This window comes from Neltuma alba, unplaced genomic scaffold, assembly GCF_004799145.2.
Source record: "Neltuma alba isolate B1F8T4 unplaced genomic scaffold, ASM479914v2 tig00011218_pilon, whole genome shotgun sequence".
NCBI lineage: Eukaryota > Viridiplantae > Streptophyta > Magnoliopsida > Fabales > Fabaceae > Neltuma > Neltuma alba.
Window position 1 is genome coordinate 403096 of NW_021635941.1, and position 15752 is coordinate 418847.

Below are 15752 nucleotides of genomic sequence, written 5' to 3' on the forward strand. Positions count from 1 at the left end.
TAATACAAACTTCATCTTACAAATTTTCTGAATTATTTTGAGTTAACAAATTTGAATTCAGCAAGATTATATGATTTCACAATACTAGAGTTGAAAATAATTACAGAACTCAACAAAAAAAATAAAAACACATTTCCTTAAACTTGCTAAACACTCAACAGAATAAAAGAACAAATGACTATGATTATCTGTGAGCTTGAAATGGATGAATGATAAACTCTTATCGCCTCTCACTAAAACCACCTCTCGTTGAATCCAATCCAAATCTGCATCGATATAGATGGCAGCCAGATATTTGACTGTTAATGATCGATAACAAGTAAAGAAGGCCCCAGGCATATATAATCCTCATACATTTTACATACGATAGACATTACACAAATTTTTATTCCATGCATAATAAAAAGCGCAATGGTTATAGTCTCTGAGATTTGACAAGAACACCCTCCCCAACATCTAAGCATCGTTCAAGCGGGGCGTCCCAGAATACAAACAGCTTCATCCTGACCATCCTCTCTGAGGTACAACAGAGCCATGAAGGTTCAACCGGTCAAGCACTGAGTTAAAATCTATAGGCTGCCCGGTCTCCTCCATCCTCTGAATCACGCTTGCCACATGATCGCCTCTAAATCCCATGCTCACCAGTTTCTCTATCAGTTCATTGTAGGGATGGTTGCGAACGAATTGTGATGGGCTAGGACTCCGGACCATGAGATTGTGACCAGTGGGGTTCTGAAGGGAAGCACTTGCTGGAGGATAACCAGATTGAGCATAATGAGGAGGTGGGGATGGATGTGTTCTTCCTCCCTCGCCATCATACATCATGTATCCAGTAGCAGGAGGAAGTGCAGGGTGGGTCCCAGTGCTTCCATATGCGTCGCCTGGTGGTGCTGGGAATGAGCCCTTCATTTGCTGGGGAGGAGGTTGCTGTGGGACAGTTCTACCACCACCATATCCATAGGGCATGCTGTCAGCACGGCTAGATCCAGGTGGTGGAATCCCTGAATAGGACATTTGCATTGGCATGCTGTTGGGCAGTGTTTCTGGGGGAGATTGATTCGTAGCTTGGCTCGGAGGGTAAGAAGGATAAACTGAAGAGGGTGGCCTCATTTGAGGTTGCATGGAGGGGGCCTGCGGAGGCTGCACCTGCTGAGGCAACTGCTGAGGCCATTGCTGCTGCTGCTGCTGCTGTGGTTGTGGAGCTGGAGGTGGTGGTTGCTGATACTGAGGAGGATACTGTGGAACAGGTGGGGTCTGAGTTACTTGAGAAGGTAGTTGGCTCGACCGATACTGTGGATCAGAAGGCAAATACTGGTTTTGGGGAAGCTGAGCAACAGCTTGTGGATTGGGTACCGGGGGGGGGTCATGTAATATGGAGGTTGCTGTGTAGCTTGGGTAACATTTGGTGCTGGAGCTTGAGAGTGGGGTGCCATAGGCTGCGGCTGGGGAGCAACTTGATGGGGTAGGGCAAGAGCTAACTGCTGATTGTGAGTGTCAGATGCATTATCAGTTTTCTTAGGATCTGTGGCAGAAGGGGAAGATCTCTCCTCGTTGGACTGTGTATGGCTTGAGGACGATGATTCTTTCTGAACAAGTTGAAGTTTGGCTAGTTCTTTCTGAGTGTCAGCCAGCTCTTGCTTGTCTCTTAAAATTTGTACAGACCTGTGGACCTACATAAACACCAATCAGAAAATCAGAAAAATAAGAATAAAAACACGTGAAAGAGGCTAACAAATCAAAATACCAAAGGTGATAAGAACGTTAAGTCCCTACTATTTATCTATTAAGAAGACTGATTTTTAGTTTAACCTATAAAAAATTGTCAAGCAAATCGACTGGTACTAAAGATACTATCTATTAAAGATGTCACTTACTTCTTGAAGGTGTTTGTCAAGACATTTAAGCTTGGTCTCTGCCTCTCCATTGCTACGATTTAAATCAGTTCGCATTTCTCCAATTGATTTGTCAAGATTGTAGCAATATAACTCCAACTGTGATAGCCTTGAACTAATTCCCTCAAGAAACCGCATGAGATTGTCAGCGTATTTTTTCATGCTCTTCTCTACTGTGGCAATCACATCTTGACTTAAAGAATCCTCTGGTGTGCTATAGGCAGTAGAAGGAAACATTGATGTCCTTGTCATCCTTGTTTTGTGGAAATCCGGCTGAAAGAAAGATTTCAAGGACTCAATTTAAAATTACTGAATAGTTGATACAAGGTAAATTTAATGCAAAATCCTCAAACCATACATTTGCACATGAACAGCAATATGGATAAGATTGGCCAAAATTTCATATTGAAATCAGCAAAATATTTCTAGGTAAACTAGAGAACTTGTTATCCAATATAAACAACCATTTTAGAACTATGAGACTTGGTAACTTCGTGGTGTTTCTTGGTCTAAACAATATGCTATTAACAAATGACGGCCCTTGATGAAAAGGAGAACCTTCTCTAAACAACTAAAATAAGCATGTTATAATCATTCTTCCCAGAGATACAGTGTTTATAACCCTTAACTTTCACCATATAATGGCCCCCCCAACATTTTAACTTGATGTAATGCAAATTCCAAGATCAATGTTCACAATCATATCCGCATTCAGCCAAATCCAAGAAACCCAAGAAGAAACTAAACTTTCAAGTTTTGTGAGAATTAATCAATCAACGAGTAACAAATATGAAATTAAAGTCACAAATGTAAGAGCCCCCGGGAGAGTCCCAAAAGATATAAAGCATGCATCCATACAGCTTCATTGGTTGAGATAAATTAGCAAGTGGCTAGTTGATGAGGCGCAGGCCATGGTATTTGATCTATATAACACAGAAACACACTATGCTAAAGATAAGAGGACACAGCTATAACAAATGATACTTCGATGATACATCATTAATATTTTTTTTTTTAAAAAGAGAAGCAATGACAAGAGGGAATGCAATTTCATCTCCAAGCAACCTTGATAGCAAGGGCATATGAAATCTCATTCTAATCATACTCATTTTGTCTCTTTTTTTTCCTCTTTTTTTTTTTTTGGGGGGGGGGGGGAGGTGTACAGGACACAAAGGAAAGAGTTGAAATGAACCTTTTAGTCAAGGCAACAAAGAAGAAAGAAACTCAGAATAAAATGGAAATCAATGTTGAAAAGAAAATAGAAGTTGGGAAACAAAACAAATGTTGAAATAGAACGCAGATGGAAATCTGAATCGAGTTGCAGATTCAGATGAGTGGTGCAGCAGAATTTTCAACCACATCCAAAAAGATCTAAGTGAATTTTCGATCCAAGTTACATCATATTGGGTATAGCCAGGAGCCATGTATCAGGGGAATCCTTCCAGTAGCAGCCGAATGACTTTAACTTCTTTTTTTTTATTTTCTTCTTGTTTTTTTTTGGCTTGATGCACCTGGGATACTTATTTAGGCATATAACTGTCGGCTATCCATCAGACAACAATAAATGGGGAGACAAATATGCAAGGGGGGATTCCACGAGAAAGTGCTTCCTAGTATTCTGTCCCTCCAATCATAACTCCCTAGTCCTTTTCCTCCTCAATTATTGTTACCTCACATTCATTTACATCTTTTTTAACTCACGGTCACTTGATGTTTTCCCTTTCTTTGGGCTGGAGACACACTTACAAACTAGCTTAGCAGGTGCTGATAGACATATCACACAGAATTTATAGCTCTATGCATGTCGACGCTTATTCTGGCGAAGCTAGTTCACTAAACAGAACTTCGGGCCAATAATAACGCTAACTATAGTGGAAAGCCAAATAGATAATAGATTTTGATTCATCACATAGATTTATCAAAAAAATGCAGCGTTAATAATGCCGCCCTTTTCTTTCCCCGCCATAAAAAAAGAAGTCCAGTCAGACAATACTAGACAATGATTCGGCTCATTTCCGAGTAAATCGTCTACATGATAATAAAAATCCCAAGTCGCTTCACATTTCTGCTATTTTTACGTATTCCTAGAAACCCATAGAGCCCAGTAATCAGCAGAAGAATAAAAGATTGACGAAACAAATTCGCAAGAATCTATCAACGACAGGGGAAGGGCAAAAATTACAAGAAAGACAACAAGATCAAATAACTTATTTCCGCGACACCAAATTATTCGCTAAAAGGATGTCAAATTTCCTAAACCCTAATAACTTATTCCGAGCAAAAAGAATCGCGGCCAAATTCGGAAATTCCCCGAGATGGAAAGATAACAGAAAGTCAACCCCTAAATCGACCCAGAAAGCCCATCGATACATACCTTGGTAGAATTGGCGCTAATGACCGGATCACTGTGATTGGAATTAGAAGAATCGTGGGCGCCATAGTCCTCGTATGAACAGAGGATGTCATCAGACGCAAAATCAAACCCTTTGGAGGCGGAGTTACCGCGACCCGACGATCCAGACGCCATAGCTGAATAGCTTCGCGATGCAGGAGAGATAGTCGTCAACAAAAGATCGAACCTTTAAGATGAGAAATCTGGGTAATTTAGAGAGAGGGATTGCTTTAATGCTTTGGCCTCCGTGCTTCTATGCCAAACCAAGTTTCGCATATATTTAAGAAAGTTAGAGGAAAAGAAATTAGAAAAATAATTCATTTTTATATAGAGAGCACGCTTTGGCTTAGAGAGAAAGATAAGGATGAGGACCGAGTGACCGACCATGCCTCCAAGATGAGGTAGCCCTTGTTGAGTTGGTGTGGCTCAGATTTTTTTCTCTCCCCCTCCACATGCTTGAATTGCACAGCTTATTATGCCCTAGAAATGTATAGTTACACATCGACATTTTCTACATATTCATTCAGCATATATTTTTTATAATAAATTAGTTTCATTTCTGGTAATAAATATAGAGAGGATCTCATAGTCACTGCTAAAACTCTTTTGAAAAGTTGAAAAGACTAATATTATTACTGACAATAGATATTCCAAGTTGAATTAAAAAAAATTAGCTTAACACTCCCCCAGTCTTATATTTAAGTTGCATTTTTTGAAATAGGATTAATCTTATGTATAGGTTACATTCTTATATCTAAAATTTTAATCTACTTCCCCCCTACTTTTACTCTTGTTTTTTTTTTTTACTGAAATATAGGTATTTTCCTATCAGAGGCAATTATATTCGAAACACTGTTAGGTATTAAATGCGGGTACTTTTCTCAACAGGGATTCGAATCTTAGTTCCATATGTTATGGGATACTAGCCCCTTTCGCTAGACCCAATCCCTATTGGTGGGAATACATTTCTTTGTGTGCCTTTTTTTTTTTTTTTAAATGGTTATGTGAGTTATTTTGTTGAAGGTGTAGAACCCTGAAACTGGGGGCATGACGGTATGTTGTTGAAAATATGACAAAGATTTGACAACGACAGGTTAAATGGTGATCCGATTCCTAAATAAGTAAATATGGCCCCATCGGAATTTATTGGTCATTATGTTTCTATAAGTTAATTTATTTGATCCTCGACATTATAAAATGAGTGTATACTTTCTTTCTTTTTCATTTTTTTTTGACCAGCTTCTTTCTTTTTCAATTTTAAATATTCATTTTTATTAATAATTATTTTATTTTAAACATATATTATTTAAAATATGTAATTTTATTTATAATCGGTTTGATTAAATTTTAAATCTTGATTTAATCATTACATTGTAAACACAATGCAACAAACGGTTTAATCATCAATTCAGTTTTATTAACATTGAAAATAATTCACAAAACTGTTTAGATCAAACTATTGGGACTATTAACCAAAACGAATAACTAGGAAAAACTGATCAAAAATACATATTTAGAAATTTTACTGGCTAAAACAAAGTGGCGCAACTCATTTTTAACTAGTGCAGCCTTTTTTCAACTAGATGCAGTCTATAATCAAACGTGCATAAAAATTTTCAAAACAAAAAATATTTACATACATGTGACACGTATCAAAAAAAGAATTATACTAATAAAGTTCAGGTTTTCTTTAACTAATAAGGTTTCAAAACATGCAGTTTTTACCGATTTTTTTCAAACAAGTGGGGCCAGAAACTAATTAAAAAGAAAAGTGTCAAATGCTAGTCTAGAAATTATAGATCTATTTTTGTTTGTTCCGATCATATTAAGGCTATTAACTTGTTACGTAGGTGATGTGCTTCAACATATCTTTTTAAAGATCTTGTTGATAAAACTAGATTACTTCTTTGTTGAGTGACACAGTGGTTGATTACGTGGCCAAATTAGTTTACAGACTAGAAAAAAATTATTGATCACATTCCATGTTCTTTAATATGGGAGATAGAAGTTGATTAAGAAAGCCCCTCTGTTTGTACTTTGGTTTGTTTTTTATTTTGTGATTAATTGATACTTCTCCGATTCTTAATATAAGCTCAATTATTGAGTTGATTTTGATCTTAAATATAAGATCTATTTATCATATTTATCGGTTTTATCTAAATTACCCATATACATATTCCCTTAACCATAATCAAATAAAAGAAGGAGAGGAAGTATTAATAAAGATAATTATGGTGTTTTAGCAAAAATGTGTCACATTTCTTATAATTAACTAACTTACATAACTTTCTTAATCTAATCAAATTAGTTAAATGGGTCTTATATTAAGGACCAAAAAAGTAGTATCAAATGCACTATAGTTTGTCCGGAGTGATGATTGATGAGGTGTTGGTTTTTCTGCCCTCATTTATTATCAGGAAAATTGGGGATAAATACCTATTGAGAAATTAATTAGTAAATGGGACCTAAGAAGATCAGTTGCACACAAGAAAGGTCAGTTACACGCACACAGAAGATCAGTTGCAAAAAAAAAAAGAAGATCACTTGCACACAATGGAAGTTCACCTGCACAAAGTCTTTAGGTCCTATTTGCCAATTAATTTCTTAATGGGATATTTATCCCCAATTTTCCCTTTATTACCTCCCACCTTTAATATAAAACTAATTTGACATTTAATTTGGTTCTAAATGTAAGACCATAATTTATTTTATATTTTATATTTATCTATTTTTTTTAAGTAGTACTTGTATCTGTTATGAGTCCCACATTGGGGAATCTCACAAGTGTTGTGGGGTTTATAAGTTCAAGGGGTTCTCCCTCTTAATAGGCTAGTCTTTTGGGATTGGGCTCTCCTTTTGGGCTTACGCTCATCACATTGGTGCTTTCATTGAGAGTTGGCCAACCGGAAAGGGCTACCTGCGGAGGGTTCTGACCGGTAAGAAGACCGAGTGAAGTGCCGTAGAGTGGAGCCGTCGGGGACGTCGGCTCTCGAGAGGGGTGCTCTGTTATGAGTCCCACATTGGGGAATCTCACAAGTGTTGTGGGGTTTATAAGTTCAAGGGGCTCTCCCTCCTAATAGGCTAGTCTTTTGGGATTGGGCTCTCCTCTTGGGCTTATGCTCATCACATTGGTGCTCTCGTTGAGAGTTGGCTAACCGGAAAGGGCTACCTGCGGAGGGTTCTGACCGGTAAGAAGGCCGAGTGAAGTGCCGTAGAGTGGAGCCGCCGGGGACGTCGGCTCTCGAGAGGGGTGTTCTGTTATGAGTCCCACATTGGGGAATCTCACAAGTGTTGTGGGGTTTATAAGTTCAAGGGGCTCTCCCTCCCAATAGGCTAGTCTTTTGGGATTGGGCTCTCCCTTTGGGCTTATGCTCATCACATTGGTGCTTTCATTGAGAGTTGACCAACTGGAAAGGGCTACCTGCGGAGGGTTCTGACCGGTAAGAAGGCCGAGTGAAGTGCCGTAGAGTGGAGCTGCCGGGGACGTCGGCTCTTGAGAGGGGTGCTCTGTTATGAGTCCCACATTGGGGAATCTCACAAGTGTTGTGGGGTTTATAAGTTCAAGGGGCTCTCCCTCCTAATAGACTAGTCTTTTGGGATTGGGCTCTCCTCTTGGGCTTATGCTCATCACATTAGTGCTTTCATTGAGAGTTGACCAACCGGAAAGGGCTACCTGCGGAGGGTTCTGACCGGTAAGAAGACCGAGTGAAGTGCCGTAGAGTGGAGCTGCCGGAGACGTCGGCTCTCGAGAGGGGTGCTCTGTTATGAGTCCCACATTGGGGAATCTCACAAGTGTTGTGGGGTTTATAAGTTCAAGGGGCTCTCCCTCCCAATGAGCATAAGCCCAAGAGGAGAGCCCAATCCCAAAGACTAGCCTATTAGGAGGGAGAGCCCCTTGAACTTATAAACCCCACAACACTTGTGAGATTCCCCAATGTGGGACTCATAACAGAGCACCCCTCTCGAGAGCCGACGTCCCCGACGGCTCCACTCTACGGCACTTCACTCGGCCTTCTTACCGGTCAGAACCCTCCGCAGGTAGCCCTTTCCGGTTAGCCAACTCTCAACGAAAGCACCAATGTGATGAGCATAAGCCCAAGAGGAGAGCCCAATCCCAAAAGACTAGCCTATTGGGAGGGAGAGCCCCTTGAACTTATAAACCCCACAACACTTGTGAGATTCCCCAATGTGGGACTCATAACAGAGCACCCCTCTCGAGAGCCGACGTCTCCGGCAGCTCCACTCTACGGCACTTCACTCGGTCTTCTTACCGGTCAGAACCCTCCGCAGGTAGCCCTTTCCGGTTGGTCAACTCTCAATGAAAGCACCAATGTGATGAGCATAAGCCCAAGGGAGAGCCCAATCCCAAAAGACTAGCCTATTAAGAGGGAGAACCCCTTGAACTTATAACCCCACAACACTTGTGAGATTTCCCAATGTGGGACTCATAACAGAGCACCCCTCTCAGAGCCGACGTCCCCGGCGGCTCCACTCTACGGCACTTCACTCGGCCTTCTTACCGGTCAGAACCCTCCGCAGGTAGCCCTTTCCGGTTAGCCAACTCTCAATGAAAGCACCAATGTGATGAGTACAAACCCAAGAGGAGAACCCATCCCAAAAGACTAGCCTATTGGGAGGGAGAACCCCTTGAACTTATAAACCCCACAACACTTGTGAGATTCCCCAATGTGGGACTCATAACAGAGCACCCCTCTCAAGAGCCGACGTCCCCGGCGGCTCCACTCTACGGCACTTCACTCGGCCTTCTTACCGGTCAGAACCCTCCACAGGTAGCCCTTTCCGGTTAGCCAACTCTCAATGAAAGCACCAATGTGATGAGCGTAAGCCCAAAAGAAGAGCCCAATCCCAAAAGACTAGCCTATTAAGAGGGAGAACCCCTTGAACTTATAAACCCCACAACACTTGTGAGATTCCCCAATGTGGGACTCATAACAGAGCACCCCTCTCAAGAGCCGACGTCCCCGGCGGCTCCACTCTACGGCACTTTACTCGGCCTTCTTACCGGTCAGAACCCTCCGCAGGTAGCCCTTTCCGGTTAGCCAACTCTCAACGAAAGCACCAATGTGATGAGCATAAGCCCAAGAGGAGAGCCCAATCCCAAAAGACTAGCCTATTGGGAGGGAGAGCCCCTTGAACTTATAAACCCCACAACACTTGTGAGATTCCCCAATGTGGGACTCATAACAGTATCACTTGCACACAACGGAAGTTCACCCGTACAAAGTCTTTAGGTCCTATTTGCCAATTAATTTCTTAATGGGGTATTTATTCCCAATTTTCCCTTTATTACCTCCCGCCTTTAATATAAAATTAATTTGATATTTAATTTGGTTCTAAATGTAAGACCATAATTTATTTTATATTTTATATTTATCTATTTTTTTAAGTAGTACTTATAATAGTTGCACATGTTAAATATTCTATCAAATAATAGTTCTAGTTAATATATATGATTAGCAAATGTATGTTAAAGAAGATAACACATATTTATTATAAATAACTAACTTAACTAATTTTTTAATCTACTTAAATTAGTCAATTAGCTCTTATATTAAGAATCAGAAGTAGTATTTTATTAGGTTTTATCCGATCCCATCAAACAGAGCTATTTATAAAGATTCTAGTAATTTAAAATTCACGAACATAATATATCACCGGCCACCATTTTTTTAAAGGGTGGGAAAGAAACAAACGGGAAAAAATGAACAACACACGTATGCGCGGACCACGTTTTTTCTTGGGGATATACAAATAGTTAAACTTGTGGCTCCTGGTCAAATTTATGTGGTAAACGTATTTTTCTGTTTTTGGTCTTTCTCCACACCAATAATAATTTAATAGTTTTATTTTTAAAAAAAGTACTTTTTGACATTTAAATTATAAAATATGTAAAAAAATTAAGAAATATATATAAATTTGAGAAAACTACAAAGCTTTATCTAAATTTTATATTTCATATACGTAATAATGATTTATGTAGAATGGGACATAAAGCAGGTGGATAAATAGGATTATTATATTATGGTTCTAGCATATACAAGAGGCTTCGCTGGAAATAAACCATGAGGAAGTTGGTATGCGTTACATCAGTGGATAGTGTTGAGACTAATTATTGTCATGCTGCTTGCTGATTAAAACTTAAACTGATCCTAAAACAAGTTTTATGGAATTCAATTTTTTTGCTATAAAAGAATTAAAAAAATAGAATAATAAAATTGTTGGAAATAGAGTATTGAATGTTGAGAAAGAGAAGAAAAATAAATAAAACTTGTAATGATGAGATTCTGGCTAACAAGATTTTTGAAAATTTTATTTACGCAATAAGAAGGGCGAAGCAAGGTGGGCGTGAGGGAAAAAAATCTGGTTAACAGCATTTTATAATCTTTTTGTTTTTATTTTAGTAATTAAATATTTAAAATATAATTTTTGTAACATCCTCACAATCATACCAAATTGATTAACAGTGATTATTGTTTTATTTTATTTTCTTACTATCCTTTTTATTAACCAAACGAAGAGTTATTATGTAAGATTTTTTGGTCAATGGCTAGTTATGTAAACGACAATTCAATCTACCGCGTATGAAAATGATTCCGACTTTAAACTTTGTATCTGTACCAGTATGGTTTTGTCTGCGCGTTCAGATTGCTTGTAATGAAAACAAAGATTAATATAATTTTAGTCTCTAAAATTTAATTTTATTCTTAAAATTTGAAATTTTAATTTCATTTTAATTTTTTCCCAACAATTTTATTTTGAGTTTAATTCCCCATATTTGAAACAAGTGATTTTAGTTTGTTTTAAAATTCCTGGTTCTTAAAACAGTTTTTTTTTACCGCTCAAACAAAAACAAAAACAAAAACAAAATAATATTAAATTTTAAGAACGAGGTGAAATTTTATAGTATTAATCTTAAAAATAAAATGCTTTTTTTTTTTTGGGTCGGGCAAAAACATAAACACATTTTACTCGTTGGGGTCTCGTGTCATTACTTGATTGCATTTACCTTTTGCCCCATCATTTAAGCCAATGTACGTTGTTATTATTTGACTCTCGCAACAGTTTCATAATTTTCTTAATGCTTTTTCTCCACTTTATGCCAGCAGCCCAGCGGTTCCATCGCGTGCTCTCTTCCCACCACACATAATATCTTCAAGGGACCCGCAAGGCCACTACCAAAACGCCGTTAATTTGTTAAGTCCATCAACAATCGTAAAGTATTTTTCAGTCACCTCTAACACTTTAAATTGTTTTTTTCCTTCATATTTAATGCATTAAAAAATATTTTTAGACACGTCTTAAAGTATTGGATACTCCAAAAAATAATTCAAACTATTGGGCATACTTAAAAAAAATATTTTAAAATGTTGAGTGAGTGGATACATTCAAAAAAAGAATACCGCGGGTTATTGGATATATCTTAACCTTTAATTATTTTTGGTTTATATTTTATTTTGGGTTGGGGTTCGATTTGTAATTTTAGTGTTTTGAAAAACAATTAAAAAATATTCCTTTTTAGCCCCATTCCTTTCCCATCACACGAAACAATAAAGTGGAGCTGTCAATATTATTTTGAGAGAAGTGACTGATTGCTCTTAGAGACAATTAATAGTAATGATCACTAATCAATAAAACAACCATGGCCTCCAAACTGAATTCTAAGTTCTAGCTATTACTCGCGAGAGGGCCGTCCTAGGTGGGAAAACACGAATGGGGGGGTGGGGGGGGGGCGCCCTCAAGAAGAGGGCTGAAAGTCAAAGAAGAGATGAGATTCCAGGAGAGGACACAGGCGCACACAGCAAATAACCTTAAAACATATCCAACATCTACTAAACCTAATAATGAGGGCAACCTCCGGTTTTGGTCAAAAGGAGAGGATCGAGCACGGTGTGAATGGAGTACAGAAGGAGAATCACGTATATTACGACCGCCGCTAAACCGGCAATCAAAGCTCCGGTGACATGATTACAGTAATCTCGGACTTGACCACATATTGGTAACCAACCTGCATACACATTCCCTTTCTTCCCCACATACGCTATTGACACTGCTGCTGATTCGCTTGATATCAGCAACATCGTGAATACCTGCTCTCCACACAGTAAATAAATCCGTCAGCTACTTCTCTTTTTCTTCTGTTTTTCCTTTTTTGAATTAAAAGGATATGAACTCATGGTTTGAGATTACAAGAGGATGGAAACGATGACTTCCTACTTATAAAAGAGTTTTCACGTTACTAGATTATGAGGTTATTCGCCCATCAGCCACTTTTCTGCATTATTTGTCTATGCTTCTTTCGCTTATCAATTCAAACTGACCATCCTACCCTGATCTTTCCTAGGCATACATTATTGGGCTGGACAGACGGGGTTGAACTGTGGCCCGTTATGTATTCATATGGGCTTAATGATTGGGCTTGCTTTTACGTTTTCAGGCCCAGATGTGAGGCCATGACTTCGATTCATACTCGTTGACATATTGATGAAATCAATCTTTCTATATATGTCTAAGGTTTCGTTTCTTCCGGGCTCAGGCAGTCCTTATTAACGATGGATCTTGATTTCAGGATTAGTTTTGTTGATGAATAAGGGGACAAGTACGGGTCTGCTTAATAAGACTGTTCGCCGAATATGCATATTATGCTCCACCGTAGTGGCAGAGAAAGGAGAAGTGAGTTTTAGAGCAGAAATTACCAAATCCAAGGCAACCACGAAACGCCAGAGCAAGCTCTTTGGGGGAAGAAACATGACGAAGAATCCGTACACTGTCACTACAGAGTTTGCAATCACAAAGTACCTGGCAAGATTTTCAATAATCAGCTTCATGTCCCAAGAAAAAAGAAACACTGACTCGTTAATTCTGCAGAAAAATCAACAAAACTTACCTGAAGGCAGGTGTGTTGGTGTACTTGGCTTCATAATAGAAAGGGAAAAAGCTAAAGCCAAGTCTCTCGTGGGTAGTAGCCATCACAATGACCGATGAAAGGGTGGCTCCAAAGGCCAAGAACCTTAGCACAAGGTGGCAGATTCTCTTAACCAGACCCATGGAGTTTGATTTTGATCACACAAACTCTGCTGGTGTGCTGCATTATGAAATCCTGGTGTTCCAAGGAGAGGTTAAATAATAGATGTATTTGACTGGGAGGGTTAGGAAGGAAAATAAGGGACGCTGACACAAGTTATTATTTCTTTTCTGTGTTGTTAGGTGAGGTTTTTATCTGTCTGTACTATGACGCCGTCTAGTGAAAATCTTTTTTTTCCACTTTTTCTGCTGCGTCAACCTTCTGTAGGGCATTTCCCTTTTGTTCTTGGTAACATTTCTTCTTAAAGTATAGGTGATCTGAACTTCTGCTCTTGTCATAAAAAGCTATATCAGTTAAATGTCCTTTTCATTGCATCCTGATATTTCAAACCAGTATACCTGCCATGTTGGCTTTAGTTTTCCATTTTTCTCTCTTCTGCTGTGCATTTCAGGTTTCATGTTCTTTTGGTTCCACTAACGTCTCTTGTAGCCTTCTTTCTTAGCCTTGGCTGGTTCTACGTTAAAATTTATTTGCTTCAAAGGTTTCTGTGAGAGTTCTGTTGCACAAATATGGGGGGATATGTATGTGTATATGGAGGTTTAATCTTGCACCAATCACTAAAGTTAGTTTCGTGGCTAGTATGATCAAGCATTTAAAGTTCATTTCTTGTAAGTTGGTAGGTGGAGGTTGATGCTCCTTGCACAATTGCACGCTTCATTTTCAAGGTAAAGACAAAAATGGATAAACAGATGACCAAATTTTCTTCATTAAAGATGGCGCATAATGTTTGGAATTTGCTTATAAGAAATTACTGTTATTTTGTTTATTTATTACATTGCATCAATAATAATAGGTTTGGCTTTTGCATTCAGTTTTTTTCGTTCTTTTTGTCAGATTAATTTGTTCATTTGATAACTTTTATAGCACAATTAATGAAAAAAATATACTACTTCCAGTCTATAAACAAAGTCTTATAATTAGAATCGGAAATAGTAATAAATTGTGCATGAACTTTTAAGTCTACGTTGTGACACTTGATACTTTGGAGAATGTGAAACAATCTGTAATTGTTGACCCCAGCGATTTGATGCCATGGGGAAGCACACAGCAGCAAAAGGAAGTTGATATGTTGGCCAATTCCTCTGTTTTTGCTCGTTATATCCTGAGATAAAAGTTCAAGGCCTTCTCTAAAATTCCTTTGACTTGGGTCAAATTATATGTCATTCTCTGTTTTGATTAACATGTTCTGCACAATTGATATGCAAAATTACTTTTTATAACTAAAGGGATCAATTGTTCAATACCCGCTAAAATTTAGAATGTGATTAAATTTTGGCATCTAAGCCATTGTAAGAGGATCTAGAGCAAGGGAAGCTGAAGCAGAAACTTACATCCGTGGGTATGTTCTGATGCAGATGAAGAGAGAAACAAATTGGTTTACATAAACAGCACTGTTCCCCCCCCCCTCTCTTTTTTAGGGTTTTCAGAATTTCTCTTGAATAGATCTAATGAGGTAAACGAAAATGGCGGTTTCATTTTCTCTAGCCGTATCAATTAAATGCGTAAGAAGCTTCGCACGTCATAGATCCCTTAATCCTCAGTTCATCCCTTCCAAACCCAATGCTAGATTAAACATCCTTCCGACGTACAAACCCACAACCAATCGCCACCGCACAGTCCGATACCTCTTCACCGGAATTGTTGAAGAGATGGGCACAATCAAGCAACTCGGGATCGCCCAGGACGACTGATTCACCATGAAGATCGGGGCAAACACCGTTCTCGACGGCGTAAACCTCGGAGACAGCATTGCCGTCAATGGCACTTGCCTCACGGTAACCCAATTCGATCCCAAGGCTTCCGATTTCACCGTTGGATTGCCTCCTGAGACGTTAAGGAAAACTTCATTGATGGAGCTGGAAGCCGGGTCGCTGGTGAATCTAGAAAGGTCGGTCACACCCACGACCAGAATGGGTGGGCATTTTGTTCAAGGACACGACGATGGGACAGGGGGGAGAGTTTCCATGGACCCATAAGAAGATTTCTTGTGGGTGAAAGTGAAAGCAGAGAAGAAGTTATTGAAGTATGTGGTGCCCAAAGGTTTTACAGCTGTGGATGGGACTAGTTTGACAGTGGTGGATGTGTTTGATGAAGAAGGGCGTTTCAATTTCATGTTGGTGGCTTACAACCAGCAAAAGGCGGTGATTCCTTTGAGGAAAATTGGGCAGAAGGTGAACTTGGAGGTAGATATTGAGAGATTTCGCAGCAGTGGTTTTGTTGACTCCGTTAAAAGTTATTGATCATCTGTGAGGTAAATAAACTTTGTTTGAATTCATTATAATGGCCTCTGGTGTGCTAAAATAATCGAAGCAGTAATTTGTTTTAACTTTTTTGTCATCCTGGACTTCTGGTGTGTTCCTAGGAG

At 38.9% G+C, this 15752-nt stretch overlaps 2 protein-coding genes and 1 pseudogene across 2 annotated transcripts; 1 reads left to right on the forward strand and 2 right to left on the reverse strand.

The window, feature by feature from the left end:
* Nucleotides 1-132: 132 nt before the first annotated feature.
* Nucleotides 133-4576, reverse strand: LOC114762541 (transcriptional regulator DEF1-like). The gene is given in 4 exon segments (XM_028952035.1): nt 133-1358; nt 1361-1670; nt 1875-2165; nt 4267-4576. Coding segments are annotated over 4 exon segments (1614 nt in total). The 5' UTR covers nt 4420-4576; the 3' UTR covers nt 133-498.
* Nucleotides 4577-12082: 7506 nt separating this feature from the next.
* LOC114762557 (CASP-like protein 1C2) lies at nt 12083-13377 on the reverse strand. Its single transcript, XM_028952058.1, has 3 exons — nt 13190-13377; nt 12999-13101; nt 12083-12392 (listed from the first exon to the last, which is right to left on the reverse strand). Exons 1-3 carry the CDS (start codon nt 13348-13350, stop codon nt 12141-12143), a joined length of 516 nt encoding a protein of 171 aa, XP_028807891.1. The 5' UTR covers nt 13351-13377; the 3' UTR covers nt 12083-12140.
* Nucleotides 13378-14850: 1473 nt separating this feature from the next.
* On the forward strand, nt 14851-15752 carry LOC114762522 (riboflavin synthase-like; annotated as a pseudogene).